This window comes from Thunnus maccoyii, chromosome 21 (genome assembly GCF_910596095.1).
Source record: "Thunnus maccoyii chromosome 21, fThuMac1.1, whole genome shotgun sequence".
Taxonomy (NCBI): domain Eukaryota; kingdom Metazoa; phylum Chordata; class Actinopteri; order Scombriformes; family Scombridae; genus Thunnus; species Thunnus maccoyii.
In genome coordinates this window covers 1,845,661-1,861,527 of record NC_056553.1, presented here as the reverse complement: position 1 = coordinate 1,861,527, position 15,867 = coordinate 1,845,661, and the positions used below count along the sequence as shown (strand labels likewise).

Sequence of the window (15,867 nt, the reverse complement as noted above, 5' to 3'; positions counted from 1 at the left end):
ACACTCAGTGTGTGTCAGCATGAACCAAAGTGAAGCTGGCAGCAGAAATCTGTTAACTGCTGTTTGGTGACATCTGGTGGTGATAGAGAAAACTGCAGTCTGGTTTCATACCTTAACCAGTTGATGCAGCTTTATACTGAAAAACATTTAAGAGATAAATCTTCAAAAACACACCAGCAACCAGAGAGCCAACATCTATTTAAAAAAAAAAAATAACAAACCCAAGAATCACCTTCAAACATCTGGACATAACTACTCAAAAAATGAAACAAAACAAAACCATTTCTTGAGGCTAAACTTGTTCCCTTCCCTGTCAGACGGTCCAGCAGCTTACTTGAGACTTGACCAGTTCTTGTGCTGAGTTCTGCCCTCAGATAGTGTTCTTAGTAGCCCTTCTCTCTCATGTCCCAGTTTATGTTTTGGTTGCAGAGATGACAGGTAGGGGTTGGGATTAAGGTCGAGTTCAAGTTAAGGTAAGGGGAAACCAAATTAACGCAACATGTTTATCTCAGTGGGACTAGCTGCTTCAGTAAAGGCTCCACATCATTGTATCATTTAATGACTCTTCTCATTCATTTGACATATCAAAGTATGCAGTCTGACTGGTCTTATGTCTCACAGATAAACCTCCTGACTCAAACTGTTAACAGCAAAACGCTGATGTCTAGTTAGCATAAGTGCACAGTTGATAAAAAAACATTATGTGAGGAATGAATTGTGCAGAATCTACTTTTTGCCATGATATCTCCTGCTTGGGTCAGCACCTGAAGAGTTTTTGGAGATGTATACTGTAGCGTTTTCTGCTCTGATCAGACACTAGAGGCGTCAATATTCTTTAAACAAAGTGTTTGTCGAATCCTTTAACAGCAGCAGAAACTCCCGGCGGGCCTTTCGAACACCAGAATTGGTCGAACTGTGTGACTTTTCTGAAACAGACAATCTGACACTCACTTTACGCACTGATTGGTCAGCTGTGTGTAGGTGTGAAAGGAGGCGGGGTTGAACTTCTCTCTCAAACTCTTTTGTCATTATTCACATAAATCTGTCACATTTAACGTGAACTACCGAGAGACTGTGTGGACATTCAGGACGACTATAAACACTTTTGACTTTAGATGTCAGACAAACTAGTTGGTTTCAACTCTTTAGTTCAGGTTTAACTTTCAGCCTGATTATTAGTAGAGAATCTAAGATGCTAATAAATATGGACATATTTTTTTAGATCATTTTTGCTCCTCACACCTGACTGCATTCTTGTTCCCTAAAAATCAAATATCCCTCTGTTTTCCAACATGTTTGAACAGGATGGCTGCTTCTTACTTCCATGTGAATGGTGGATTTACAGTAAATGTCAAACCATGGTAGATTCACAGTCTGGAACTTCCATCAGAGCAGTCAGACTACTTACTTTATTAGACAGACAGGATTAATATGTAGGATTTAATCTTTGGTCCACAGTCAGAAGCAGAGGGTGGCGGTAATGCACCTCATACGCTGGTTGCTGACCACTGTTATAAACCAAAAAGAAGAAGAAAAAGATTTTTCAAACAGAGTGGTACATCCTGTCAGCCGAGGGATTTCCTATCTGTGCAGCTGAACACCACAGCACTTCCACGGACTAACACATCCTGACGGTCCCGGTGTTTCCTCCGCAGGCTCCACTTCACTCAGCTGCCCAACAGACCCGCTGCTTCTTCCCACTTTAACCTGAATAACAAACCGGGGCTCGGTGCTCCGGTTGGATCCAAATGGAGAGCTGGGACTAGCTGGGAGGCTAGCGGAGCATTAGCCGCAGCATGACCAGAGCGAATCACAGCCAGTTAGCCTCCGCTAGCCTCCCAGGGAGCCCCGGTTTGTTATTCAGGTTAAAGGAGGAAGAAGCAGCAGGTCAGCTAAGTGAAGTGGAGCCTGCAGAGGAAGCACCGGTTAGCCCTGGTTTCACTACAGGCAGATACACTCGCTACAGTGGGCGAAGAAATAAAACCAATGAAGGGAAGTGAGGAGCAAAAGCGCACCGCTGTAAAGGAAACAGGTTTTCTAGATTTGCAACACAAGACAAAGCGACAGCATCATTACGAAATAACAATAAGAAACAATCATTGTTTTATCTCTGTTATCTTGTTTTCATAATCGGTGGGAGCCAAAATCGTAATCGAAAATAAAAATTGACTAATCGCACAGCCCCAATTGCACCCTCAGTTTAATATTTTGCACCCTCAAATTTGAATAATAAATGCCAAGTGCAGCGTGATAGGTCTCAGGTGCACGGACTGTGCGGACGTCTCTATGCTCAAATTTGGTTCATGTGTTTGCAGCAGCACAACGTGCGAAAGAGCTGAGTGAAGGTGAATAGATCAGCGGTGGTGATTAATAAATACACTCACATCACTGCCCTCATAACTCTGAGACAGCTGTGCCAATCACAGTTAAAAGTTAAAAAGTTAAAGTTATCAGTCCTGCTGCCTTCAGGTGGCTGCAGGGGTTTAATGAACTGAAGGAGAAGCTTCTTATACAGTATAAAGCAGCTGTGGACAGCAGATACAGTAAGAATCACTCACGTCCATTTATAGATCAATGCAAACTAATTTACTAACTCTCCTGCTTTTCTATCAGTGTTTACACTGGCACGTGCATGCCCAGTGTACGTGAATGGTCATGTGATGTGTTTTCAGGTGTGTTAGTATGGACAGAGTTTATTTCTTAAACAGTGCTAAAACATATGTGTGGTCAGAGAGCGTTTATTAGTGTGGACGTAATCTAAATGAACCTGTTATTTTGTCAACTATTGTATCACTTTTATTATTAATTTATAAGCCTGTAAAATATTTGAACATCTACTGACATGACAACTGTGCAAACTGCATCTGCCAAGGAAGACCATGTGACACAACAGAAAGCTCCAGAACAGCTACTGAGTAGACTTGTGATGAGACATTTTTACTGAAGATCCTCTTGAGTTTCTCTGACACTTACACGACTGCAGACAAATTGGGCTTTTTGTCAAATCAGTCGGATCCAGTAAACATAGAATGAGTTTGTACTGGCTGACAGAAACACGACTATTCTCTTATCAATGTTCTCTGATTTTACTAGAGAGCCAAGATGAAGGAGGACCTCTTCACCATTCTGGAAGATTTAACAGCTGATGACTTTAAGAAGTTCAAGTTGTTCCTGAAGGATGAAAAGGTTGGCGACATCCCACCCATCAAAGAGAGCCAGCTGTCGAAGGCAGAGAGGCTGGATGTGGTGGATCTGATGGTGCAGAAATATGAATTTGCTGGAGCTGTGAAGGTGATGAAGAGCGTTTTAAAGAAGATCAACAGGAATGATCTGGTGAGGAAGTTGCCAAACATCGGCTCAGGAGCAGAAGGTCAGTCACAGGAAGAGACAAACATGACATCACATCAGTCAGAGAAATGCTTTGATATCACATCATAACAGTTTGACGTGTTTCAGCCTGCATGCAGACAGCAGATCTGTCTGACGGAGGACTTGATATGTTTCATGATTTTAGATGTAATGATAGTCATTACTGAGACCTGTGTTACAGTTTCATGTCGGCAAAGTCACATTTCACCAATAATCTTTGCTGGTAAATTGCAGGTCATTTGTGAGTCCCACTGAGTTTGCATGTCGCAGCTTTGTTGAAAATCCAAATTTTACTGAAGCAGTTTTTAGAGCAGGGTGGAGTGACTTAGTAAAACAGGAAGTGCAGGTTTTTGTTATTCTTGCTCAACTGTCTTGCAGACAAAGTCCTAAAAAAAATGTTTCAATCTTGTTCCAGTCTTGCATCATTTTGAGAAAACATCATTTTAATGTATCTATAAAAAATCAATTCAAATTGAGAATTTTGTAGCACATTGCTCGGCCCCAGTCTGAACCACAAACCTGATGGTGGCGCTAGAGGAAAGGCTTGATGATCACTAAAGTCAGTAGTCAAGTCATGTTTAATTATAAAGCACATTTCATATGACAGGCAAACACTCAATGTGCTTCAAGATGAAAAGCAACAAAGTGCTGAAAGTGCAACAATAAATATGAGATAAACTCATTTAATATGAAATACAGACACCAAAAGCCTCACACTTGGAGCGTTGCTGCAAAATGTTTGTTGTTTGCTTCCTCAGAGGATGTAAATGTATTCAGCTAGAATTCATGTGATAATGTGGATTATCATGAGTTCTGCAGCGGTGAAAGACTGAAACTATGAAAATAACCAAAGTTGTGGCCTGTTTGTTCAAGCAGTAGATGATTTACATTTAACATGCACATGTACAAAAGTCATACTGGTAAAATGTCATGAGATGAGAACTGAATACTTGTCCTTCATATTTAAAATGTCTCTTATTTTCAGCAGGAGGCATAATGACAAAACCTGAAGAGGAGCTCTTTAAAATTCTGGCAAACTTAACAGAAGATGAGCTTAAGAAGTTCAAGTGGTACCTGGTGCAGCGTGGTGCCCTGGAGGGCTTTAAAAGCATCCCAAGGTCTCAGCTGGAGAGAGCAGGAAGGTGGGACACAGTGGATCTAATGATACAGAAATATCAGCGTCCTGGAGCTCTGCAGGTCACCATCAACATTTTAGAAAAGATCAACAGGAATGATCTGGTGCAGCGTTTACAACACCTCCCCTCAGGACCAAAAGGTAAGTTAGTGGAAGGAATCTGAAAAGCAGAGTCACATGGATTTCATACATTATTACATGAGTTATGAGTTATAGTGTTCTATTAATAGTAATGTGTTAACAAAAAACATGTAAAATAATGTTAGAGATTGATTTGTCATTATTTATGGAACCACCTCCATCAGAAAGATAAAGCAGCAGAATAAAGAATATTTCTTCAATGATTCACATGCTAAAATAAATTTGGTTAACTGGCTGAAAACATGAAAAAAACAACAACTCTGTTCCTGTTTTTACCTGCCACATCCTTGTTGTTGGCTGCAACCAGTCATTTGTTAGTCTCACTCTCCATCTTACCCTTACTGGGAAGCAAGAGCCCAAGATACCTGAACCTCCTCACTGATGAAACCCCAGAACCAGAAGAGATCATTTAACTTTTTACAGCCTCGTAGACTTATCTCAACTACTTCACACTTGGTTACAGATAAGATGAGACTTAATCGACACACAAAGCTACTGCTGTACAGAACCAAATAATTCAACATTACTACACATCACACTTCTCATAAATACCGAGATAAAAAATACTGAATATAAAAACTAAAAAGTAAATACTCAAAATGAGTAAATCACTTAAAAAAAATCACTTAAAACATTCAGCAGCTTGTTTGTGTTTTTCTGGTGGAACCGTGTCACTGGACGTTTAGAAATCAACCCAGTACTTGTAAAGGTCCTGGTTCAATGAGACCAGAAGACCTACAGTGGACACACTTTCTCATTCAAGTGAATGGGATGGTGGTCTGGGGTCTGTGCGCCAAGGCTTTACCTTTGTTCATCATCTGACTGGCAGTGCAACAAACCTCAGTGAGTCAGCATGGCAGCAACCCCATGTTGCTTTTTTGGGTCAAGTTTGACTGGACCAGATAGGTGCTGGTGTGGCCTCCAGGTCCCTCTCAGGAATCAGGACTCTCAGGTTTCCATTTTCTGCATAAAGTTGCTCTGTCAGTTATCAGGAATGATCCGGTGAGGAAGTTGTCAAACATCGGCTCAGGAGCAGAAGGTCAGTCACAGGAAGAGACAAACATGACATCACATCAGTCAGAGAAATGTTTTTATATCACATCATAACAGTTTGACATGTTTCAGCCTGCATGCATACAGCAGATCTGTCTGACTGAGGACTTGATATGTTTCATGATTTTAGATGTAATGATAGTCATTACTGAGACCTGTGTCACAGTTTCATGTCAGCAAAGTCACATTTCACCAATAATCTTTGCTGGTAAATTGCAGGTCATTTGTGAGTCCCACTGAGTTTGCATGTTGCAGCTTTGTTGAAAATCCAAACTTTACTGAAGCAGTTTTTGGGACAGGGTGGAGTGACTTAGTAAAACAGGAAGTGCAGGTTTTTGTTATTCTTGCTCAACTGTCTTGCAGACAAAGTCCTAAAAAAATGTTTCAATCTTGTTCCAGTCTTGCATCATTTTGAGAAAATGTCATTTTAATGTATCTATAAATAATCAATTCAAATTGTGAATTGTCCCCAAGCTTTAAAAAATATTTTTGTAGCATACTGCTTGGCCCCAGTCTGAATCACAAACCTGATGGTGGCGCTAGAGGAAAGGTTGATGATCACTAAAGTCAGTAAGAGTTATCTGCTAAGACAATCCACTTAATAGTTGAGATATTTAAGTGACTAAATCACAAAGTAACATATGGACTGCTGATGTTCTTCAGAGCTGCTCTGAACATCTGAGACAAATTCACATGAATTAATTCTGCAAACAGAAGATGATGTGGTCTAATGTCAAATGAGGAGAGGAAGAGGAGAGGAAGAGGGTTAAAAATTTAAAAAATGTGCAACAGGATTACCTGTCAGCAGGTCAGAGTGTGTTTCCTTGTTTCAGCGACTAGATGGAGAGAAACATCACTGATGAACAAAGAAGCTGCAGCATCAGGGAGAAATCAGAGAAACAGCAGATTTATTGAAAGACTAAAAATTAATATTGAATAAAACATAAAGTTGTCAGGGACAGTGGCTTCATGCAGCTAATTAATCTTTTTACACCCCACACACAAGTTTAAACATCACATAACGCAGAGCTGAAACCACCAGTCAATTAATGAATGAGTTGATGGACAGAAAATTCATCAAAACTAACTTGAGATTTTTTGATTTAAGAAATTTTTCAATAAAAAAAAGCTGAACATTACCTAGTTGCTGCTTCTCTAATGGCTCAGATTTTCTGCTTTTCTGTTTTGTCTGTCATTGTAAACTAAATATCTTTGGGACAATTGAAGATGTTGCCTTAGACCGGGATGAGTGTTTTTTGGCATTTATAGACCAAACAATTAATCAGTTAACTGAAAATAAAATAAACAATAATGAAAATAATAGTTAGTTTCAGCTCTAAATCAGAGCTCCTGCTGCTGCTCTTTCGGTGCAGTTTAAACCTTACAGCATTTTTCTTTTGGTCCTGTTCTTGTCACCTCTACGAGCTCTCTGTTAAAAGTGACAGCTGGTTACTGAACACAGGTACTTCTTCATCTTCCAGGTCCTGGTCCGGCAGAGACTCCGAGTGTCCCCGCAGACGAGAAGCTGAAGTCTGTTCGGATACAGTTTGTTGACAGAGTGTCTGAACCTAATCTACACAAGCTGCTGGATAAACTCCTGCAGCGTAGGGTCATAAATGATGGTGAAATGGAGTTTGCCGGAACACTGAACAGAGCAGATAAAGCACGGCAGGTGATCGACATGGTGCGAGGAAAAGGGCCAAAAGCCAGTTCAGCTCTGATCGCTGCTCTCTGTGAGGTGGATCCATTTCTGTCAAAAGAGCTGAACTTACAGTAGCAGAAAGTCTCACACCAACATCTTCAGTTCTCAGGTGTTTCTTTATTGTTTAACAACATTTTGTAAGAATCTTAAAACTCACAACACTGTGCTGCACCAGAGTTCAGGCTATGAAATCAAGACTTTTGGTGAATTTGAAAGAGTAACAATCAATATGAAACATTAATTCTCTTATTAAAGCTGGTGTTTAAATAATAGGACGAACAAATATTCTGTGCTTTCATCCATTTATTAACTCCAGTTGCTTCTATTCTGCTCTAATGGTGGTTATTCTGCCTCTTTTTTTAAAAATGGTTTCATTTAGAGGTCAACCCTTTGCTCTGTTCCTAAAATTAAACGCATAAGATTGAAAATGTATCCTGCTTTGACTCATTGAATACTGAAACATATGTGCCTGTAAGATTACTGAATATGTGTAATGTTGGAGCTTTCAGGGTTAATAAATCACATTTATGTCCCAAATCATCACCACTGTGGCTGTTTCTTATTTTCAGGTAATGATGAGAACTTTCGATTGCAATCAGTGCAGGTTTGAATCCAAAAGATCTCAAGATACAAAGAAACCATCGATACTGAGAACAACTGAAGAAATAAATGTTCTTTCTCCTGCTCCATGTACATTATTAACAGCTCTCCTCATAACAAAACCACCAACAGCATCCAGCTGCTGAGCAGAAAACCTACAAGTCTCCTCTCAACAGTTTCATTTTAAGTCTGAGATGGAAAATAATAATTAGTTTTCAGGTTTTCTGGTCAGTGGTGGAAAATTTGACACACAAACTCAATATCAACCCATTTTCACCTACAGACTTGTCATCTTTCTCAAAAACCTGTGTAAAAAGTGTCAAGTTCAACCTGGGGCAATTTGGGTTATTGATGGGGTTTTAAAATCCCAGCAACCCTGATTCCCTCAGTTTTACCATCCGTTTAACATATATCTGGACTTTCTTTGAGTAAAAAAAGACCTGTAAGATATTGTTTTTTTAAAAAAAAATCATTAATTATTTATATTACAGAGTAAAACAGTAAAACATACAGGATCTTTAAAAATATTCATTAAAAATGTTATGGAATTAAAACACAAAGACTTAGATGATGGTTTTACAAGAACAAGAAAGAGTAAAAGTTCAGTTTGGGAAAGTTAGATTCATTGTTTAGTTCCAGCTCCTGTTGGGTTTGAATGGCCTTATTGTAAGTGACTTTGGGTAAAAGCAGCACGTAATGTCATGTCACGTCACAGCCTTTATAAAATGAAGCAGAACAACAGGTTGAGTCGTTCAACACTCACACTGTCTCTCTGTCCCCGTCTTTCCTCCCGGTTTATTTTCCACAAAGGACGCTGCTTTGTTGTGTGTTTAGTTGCCGAGTCACTAATACACAAACCTCCCAGCCAGGATTACCATGGCAACAGTCAAACTTTTCCTTTACAGAGCCAATTTTGATTTACTTCCTGATTTCACTGCAGCTCTCTCTCTCTCTAATTGTCTCAGTGTTTCTCTCTCTGCCTCTGCCTCTGACCCGCCGGTTTACTTCAGTGTTTCGGAGCAGCAGTGGCTCGTACTCAGGTCAGTCACCAGTCTTGTCCTTTTTTGCAGCTTGTAAAGCTTCTCTCTGTGGCTCAAGGGCACTTGGGTAGTTCAGTTTGATTAATATGATGACTTAAACTCAGTGTTGGCAGAGTTTGTGTCTGGTCTCATCAAATGTTTACATGTGAGAGACAGTGATCCAAAATCTGACTGATTCAACTCAACTTTATTAATAAGCGCCTGTCATACAAACATACAGCCCAAAGTTCTTCACATAGCAGGATTAAAACAACACAGACAAACAAAAATGAATAAAAACAAAATAGACAATAATAAATACAATTTTGCAAGACTTAAAATTACAACAATAAAACAATGATGTTTCAAAAATAGAATAAAAGTCAATGAAATAAACACCAGGGATGAAATGATATAAAAACCAATGATTAAAACTTAAAAAATAAAGCTTAAGCTGTAGCATTACCCCAAGTTAAAATTAAAAGGCAGATTAAAAAGAAAGGATTTTAACTTCCTTAAAAATACAGAGAGAGCTTGATATTCTAATATCAGAGGCAGTGTGTTCCACAGTTTAGGGCCATAAAAATAGAAGGCAGCCTCACCAGTACTTTTATGGACGACACATAACAGAGAAGTGGTGTGATCTTAGTGATCTGGCTGGAACATAAAATGAAAGAAAATCTCTGATGTAGGGAGGAGCAAGGTTATTTAAAGCTTTATAAACAAGTAAAAGAACTTTAGAACTTAACTAAGAACTTAATCAATTCTGAAAGATACAGGTAGTGTCTTAGGCAGTGGGGTGATGTGATCCATTTTCTTTGTTTTAGTTTAGACTCTGGCTGCAGCATTCTGAACTAGCTATAGTGTTCTCACCGACTTTTTAGGTAATCCAGTAAAAAGGGAATTACAGTAGTCGACATGGCTAGTAATAAAAGTGTGAATGAGCATTTTAGCATCTCTCTGAGTTTAAAAAGGTTTGACTTTGTCAATATTTCTGAGATGAAAAAAGGGTGTTTTCATGACCTTGTTAAAATAAGAATTTTGTGCATTGATGGAATTTTTTCTCATGCAGCTTTGGGTCCTATTAAAAGAATTTCAGTTTCAGAATTTAAAGTGCAGTGTTATTAATTTTGCTCCCTGGTGAACCTGCGGTGTTAGTGTCAATCAATCAATCAATCAATCAATCAATCAATCAATCAATCAACCCTTATTTATACCATTTATGTTCATAGCACCTTTGTGCTTTACACGTGACTGACAAACACACAGGATGGTAAATATGGATTGGGAGACGCATGCACACTAAGATAAAAGTAAAAATGAAAACAAGTTCACTTGTAAAATGTAAATAAAATTAGAACATAAATAATAAAAGATTTTTCAAAAGATTAGAAAGAAAAATATGTTATAAAATCTACTTTAAAAGAGTTCATTGAATAAGACAACAATGAAAGATTAGTAAAGGGTAAAGAACAGTTCTAAATACAAGAAATAAAAGACATGGTCTGGCTTTGTGAGGTGACTCAGCATCAAAATGAATCCTGTCTCTTTATCAGGTAGATGTAACTCATTATACAGTAAGTCAGTGAACATGTGGTGCTGAAGCATGATGACTTCTGAGTATATGAATTTTAAAAATAAAAGGTTCTGTCAACATTTTACTCAGTGGATGCTGAAAACTTTTAAGCTGAATATGTCTTGACTCTCAGATGGCAGATCCAGAGGTTTCACAGAGGGAACAAGTACCTGTTATTCCTCCAGCTGGCAGCTCTGATCCTGGGCTGAAGAGCTGTGCTCCTTTCTTGGACACGGAGCTGCAGACAGGGGGGCAGGGAGTCCAGTCTGCCCCAGAACAGAGCCTTGATCCTGGGCTGAAGAGCCAGGACATCCTTGGGGCAGAGGAAGACGCGGAGGAGGCCAAACCCAGACCTCCTCTACTTCACCTCCGCAGAGGTACAGATGACACACTGATCCATTAACTGAAACGATAGTCAATTTAAAACAAATACTGATGTTAATACCAAAACTAGTGCTACTGACTCTATTGTAACACTCAAGATAAAAAATAACAACTAATTATAGGCTGCTGATGCTAATACATACTAATATTTAACAATACTACTTCCTGGTACAGTTACTATTAGTACTGTACAAATTTGTTTAAGCTACCAATTAAACTTTACCTTCAGTTTATCATCACCTAAAGACCCTCTGTACACTTTATAAGTTAAAAAACAACATGATTTCACAAGCAAAAGTACAAACACAGGTAATAATGTTAACATAACAACATGGTTGAGGTTAGGAATTTAAAAATAGAGATCATATCACCAGAACAGAGTTGGGGAAACTACTTGTCAAAGAGGAAAACAGTTAGTGATTTGACTTCCCAGCTGGTGAAATGAGGAGAGAAAAGATGTGTTTTCAGCCTGGATTTGAAAGTCTGCGCATAGCTTTCCTCCTGAATGTGCAGCGGTAGTTTATGCCAAACTAGGAGAGCTCAATGGGCAAAGGTTCTGCCACCAGAAGATTTTTTGTTAAATTGAGGAACAGTGAAGCAATCAGCATCAAGAGCACGTAAAGGACATAGTGGAGTATACAGAGTAATAAGGCTGGGGATATATGGAGCCGATCCATTTAAAGCCTTATAAGTAAGAAGGAGGATTTTGATATTGGTAGCCAATGCAAATACATCAGAATGGCTGTTATATGATCCAACTTCTTTGATTTTGTGAGGAGTCTTTAGCTGTGTTTTGGACCATTTGGGGACATTTTGTTGTTGTCTTAGGCAGGCCAGAAAAAGTGCATCACAGTGATCGATTCTTGATGTTATGAAGACATACACAGGGAATTCAGCATCTGAGTTTGATAAAATGGGAAGTATTTTGGCTAAGTTAACAACATTGAAAGAAGGCAGTTCGTGTTATGAACTTGATGTGTGGCTTGAATATAAGAGAGGGATCAAATACTATTCCCAGATTGTTAACTCTGTGGCTCTGAGAGATTGTGCAGCCATCACGATCAATGGAAAAATCTGTGAAAAGTGATCTGAGAGTAGCTGGACCTTGTCTTGTGTGCCTTTGCTTTACTGCAAATAAAACTACTACTACTGCCAATAGTTACTAATAAATTTATACTCCAAAAGTATGAATCTAATATGAATGCTAAGAGTAGCAGTAATATTTGTAACTGCTAAATCTTAATTAACTTCTACTTTTATCACTACTTGTATTACAATTCCCAATTTTGCCCCTTATACTGTGAGTAAGTCGTACAACTAAGTTATCAGTTGTCATTGTCTGACTTATTTTATTTTTATTTTCTATTCTTTTAATTCTTAAATAACTCTTTCACTGTATTTGAATGTCTTTTTATAATGTTTCTTTAGCATTTTGTCTTAATGCCTCTAATGTTTTGTGTAAAACACTTTGAATTGCCTTGTTGTTGTGCTATACAAATGAACTTGCCTTGCCTAATGCACCTAGCCCATTTCATGACACTGAACAGCTTTCAAACAAGACAGTTTGTCTTGTTTTTCTTCTCGCTGAATGTGAAATGATGCTGTCGTTGAAACTTGTGTCTGTCTTCAGAGCACACTTTGCATTTCTTCAGAGGCAGCAACGGGGCAGGGCTCAGACGTTTCTCTTTTGATTTGGATATTGATGCTCTTCCTTCCTTTTGCCAGTACGTTTTTTGGTTTCACAGCACTTCACAGCTCACAAAAGGACTGAAACGTGCAACCCAAGTTCAGCAGAATGACATTAGCCTCGCAATAGCAAAAAAATAAAAGATAACAAAATAATGAAAACAGAACGATGTGACCATGTGATTGGGCTCTTTTTCAGGTATTTCCTGTCTTTGGGGGAATTTTGTTTCTTTGTACCCTTTCACTGTTTTCTCCTCTGAACCACAGATGCGACTGGCAGAGGACACCGGCGAATAGGAGGCCAGAACCTGAGAGCCACCAATCACATTTCTTCTCCAGCAGCTGCTCCGTCCCCGACCACTGGCACCTCAGTGAGTAAACAGTAATGATGGTAGGATGTGTTTTCAGGTGTTCTCTATGTAAAAAATAGTATAAAGCCTTTTGTGTCTCCAGAGAGAGCTATGTGAGTGCTGTCTGATAAATTGCCTCAAGTGATGTCACTGATGATGTCACTTGAGTCAGCGTTAGTTGGGGCTAAGGAGAACAAGTTTGAAAAGTAAAATAATCTGGGGATGTGGCGTTAGAAAGAAGTGAGGTTAGTTCCTCATCTCTGCTGGAGGCTAGCAGCTCCAGGCTACATTAGCTGCTACTAGCATAACACACCACAATCTCTGACTGAACTGTCTGCGGTTAAGTTGCATTGTGGGTTATGTAGGCAGCCGGTCTTGACAAGGAAGAAGTAATGTTTTTTACTGTCTTGATAAACCTGTGGACTACTCCTGAGTCCTTTTCAGTATCAATATCACTATGAAACTGCTTTAATCCTGCCTGTTACAGTTGTTTACGTATTTATTTCTGCTTCAGTTATTTAATTAAATCAACATGACTTCTTGTTCCAGCGACTGACAAAGTGGTGATAGTATTTTCAGTATCTAATCTTTCTCCAGGTGTCTGGTAAAAGGACAGTGCTGCTGTCCAATGAGGCGAGGAGAGAGATAGCGAAGCAGGCGAGAGCCTTGAAGGAGGAGAGGCGAGCGATGCTGGATGCCCGACACAAATACCTGATCAATAGGTTGGTGGACGCCGTGACCCTGGGGGAGCCGGAGGTGGAGGACGCTCTCATCTCTGATGATAAGGTGGCAGCATCACACTCTGGATCTAAAACTACAAACTCACAGAAATGAGCTTTTCTCGCTGTCAGATAATCTTTGTTAATCGTGTCTGATCCCTCCAGTTCAGTCTGATTGATGATTTCTTTGCTGCAAATGGATCCAAGAAGCTGATTTTCTTCTATCAGAACATGAAGCAGGTAACTTTTCTCTCTTTATTGATTTATTAACTTCTATGTACAATTTTACCTTTTCTTTCCTTTTTCTGTCACTCTGTTCTTTTTCTCTTTATGCTTATTTTGTAACATTATTTTTATGTCAGACAATGGATGCCAGCCTCCAGCTTGTTAAAAATATGATGGACTGTGAGAACATCAGGGGCAACAATGGAAATAAGTTCAGGACTTTATCATTGTGTCCCTGACAAAGTCTGATATATTCTGCTGCTTTATAAGTGTTATCAATAAACCCTAAATCTTTTTTTGATGTCAATCTCTGTGTCTCTCTCTTTCCTCAGTTATTTCCTCTCTTTTCCTGATTATCTCTCTCTCTTCCTTTTCTCAATATTCCTCTCTGTCTCTACTTTTTTATTCACCTTTCTCTCTCTTCTGTATGTCTTTCTCCCCAGAATCTGTCCTCCAGTCATTCCTCCTTTGTGGATGTGTCCACCTCAGCTGTGGCTCAGAAGAAACTCTTCCTCACTACAGGGAGCTCTGAGGTATTTGCTTGCTTTTGTGCATTCCTGCTTGACTCTCTGTAAAACTATGAAGATATTTGATCAACTATGCATCCAAAAGCAACAGCTTTGCTTTATAGAATCGTGATGCAACTTACTGTGTGAACTCTGTACATGAGTTGTAGCAGCCTTGAGGTCAGTGTTTATTATACATTTGATAGGACTATTACATATATTACATCTCCACAAACTTTGAGCATGTGCAGCACGGTGCAGGTATCACTGCAGTATAATTGGCAAAAAAAGAAACCTAATGTAGGAGGTGCTAACGAAAGTTCTTGTCTTACAATAATCAGGGTGGCTCCTCGAGGAAGCACAAAGCAATTGTGCTGATTCTTTCACATTAAATTTGCAAGCAATTTAATTCATTAACCTGACCAAACAGAACTGCTGTTTTCTGCAATTCTTGAGAGTTAATTTTCAAGTCTGAGAAAAATCAAAGAGCAAAGGTTTGTAACATTACAACCATGCATTCAGAGACCCACAAAACTTTTCAGCTTTTCTCAGTGTTGGAAGAAGTACTCAGGTCCTTTACTTAAGTAAAAGTACCAATGTGACAATGTAAAAATACTCCTTTACAAGTAAAAGTCCTGCATTTAACGTCCTACTTAAGTGAAACTACATAAGAATTAACAGCTAAATTTACTTTGTTGTTTTGTAAGAAATATGCCGCAGTGACTGATAAAGTACGTATGTTTTAAAAAGTACATCATTAACACTGATGAGTCAATGTGTATGAAGCATTTTACTGGTCCAGTGGTTCCCAACCTAGGGGTCGGGCCCCTCCAAAGGGTCAGAAGATAAATCTGAGGGGTGGTGAGATGATTAATGGGAGAGGAAAGAAGAAAAAACAAAGTTCTGATACACAAATCTGGTTTCAGTTTTTGGACTTTTTCTAATCTAATCTTTACTTGTTTGAGAAATATTGGAGAATTTTACTCTTAGGGCTTTGAACAGTTAATTAAATTAAACCATGTGAGATGTTTAGAGGGGTAATGTCTCTTTGGTGGAACTGCTAATAGACAAAAAGTTTGTGGTAGAACTGGTAGTAGAACTAGTTTGTTGTTTAATCATTACAATGCAGTGTAATTTATAAATGTATCATGTTATTTTATGTAAAATCTTCATCTGAAAGGTAACTAAAGCTGTTAAATAAATGTAGTGGAGTAGAAAGTACAACATTTCTCTCTGAAATGTAGTGGAGTGGAAGTATAAAGTAGCATCACATGGAAATACTCATAAAGTACAGGTACCTCAAAATTGTACTGAAGTACAGTACTTGAGTAAGTATACTTAATTACTTTCCACCACTGTCTTTTCTTCTCTTCAATGAAAGTGACGCTGCCAGCTTAATGTT

General features: G+C 38.8%; 2 protein-coding genes across 6 annotated transcripts in view; both read left to right on the top strand.

Annotated features, from left to right (window-relative positions):
• Positions 1-7,943, top strand: part of LOC121888174 (NACHT, LRR and PYD domains-containing protein 12-like) — a 48,396-nt gene extending 40,453 nt beyond the window's left edge. For 3 of the 5 annotated variants that reach the window (XM_042399573.1, XM_042399571.1, XM_042399572.1), the window contains exons 22-24: positions 3,094-3,370; positions 4,355-4,645; positions 7,180-7,943. In XM_042399573.1, coding sequence (XP_042255507.1) covers positions 3,094-3,370; positions 4,355-4,645; positions 7,180-7,475 — 864 coding nt within the window. In that variant the 3' untranslated portion in view covers positions 7,476-7,943. The other 2 variants (XM_042399574.1, XM_042399576.1) reach the window with 2 other exon arrangements.
• Positions 7,944-10,728: 2,785 nt separating this feature from the next.
• The window catches only part of dnah5l (dynein, axonemal, heavy chain 5 like), a 72,435-nt gene continuing 67,296 nt past the window's right edge, over positions 10,729-15,867 (top strand). Inside the window, exons 1-5 of the mRNA XM_042399607.1 lie at positions 10,729-10,972; positions 12,933-13,036; positions 13,613-13,801; positions 13,900-13,974; positions 14,403-14,492. Of these exons, the coding sequence (XP_042255541.1) occupies positions 10,729-10,972; positions 12,933-13,036; positions 13,613-13,801; positions 13,900-13,974; positions 14,403-14,492 (702 nt within the window). The remainder of the gene's footprint in view (positions 10,973-12,932; positions 13,037-13,612; positions 13,802-13,899; positions 13,975-14,402; positions 14,493-15,867) is intronic.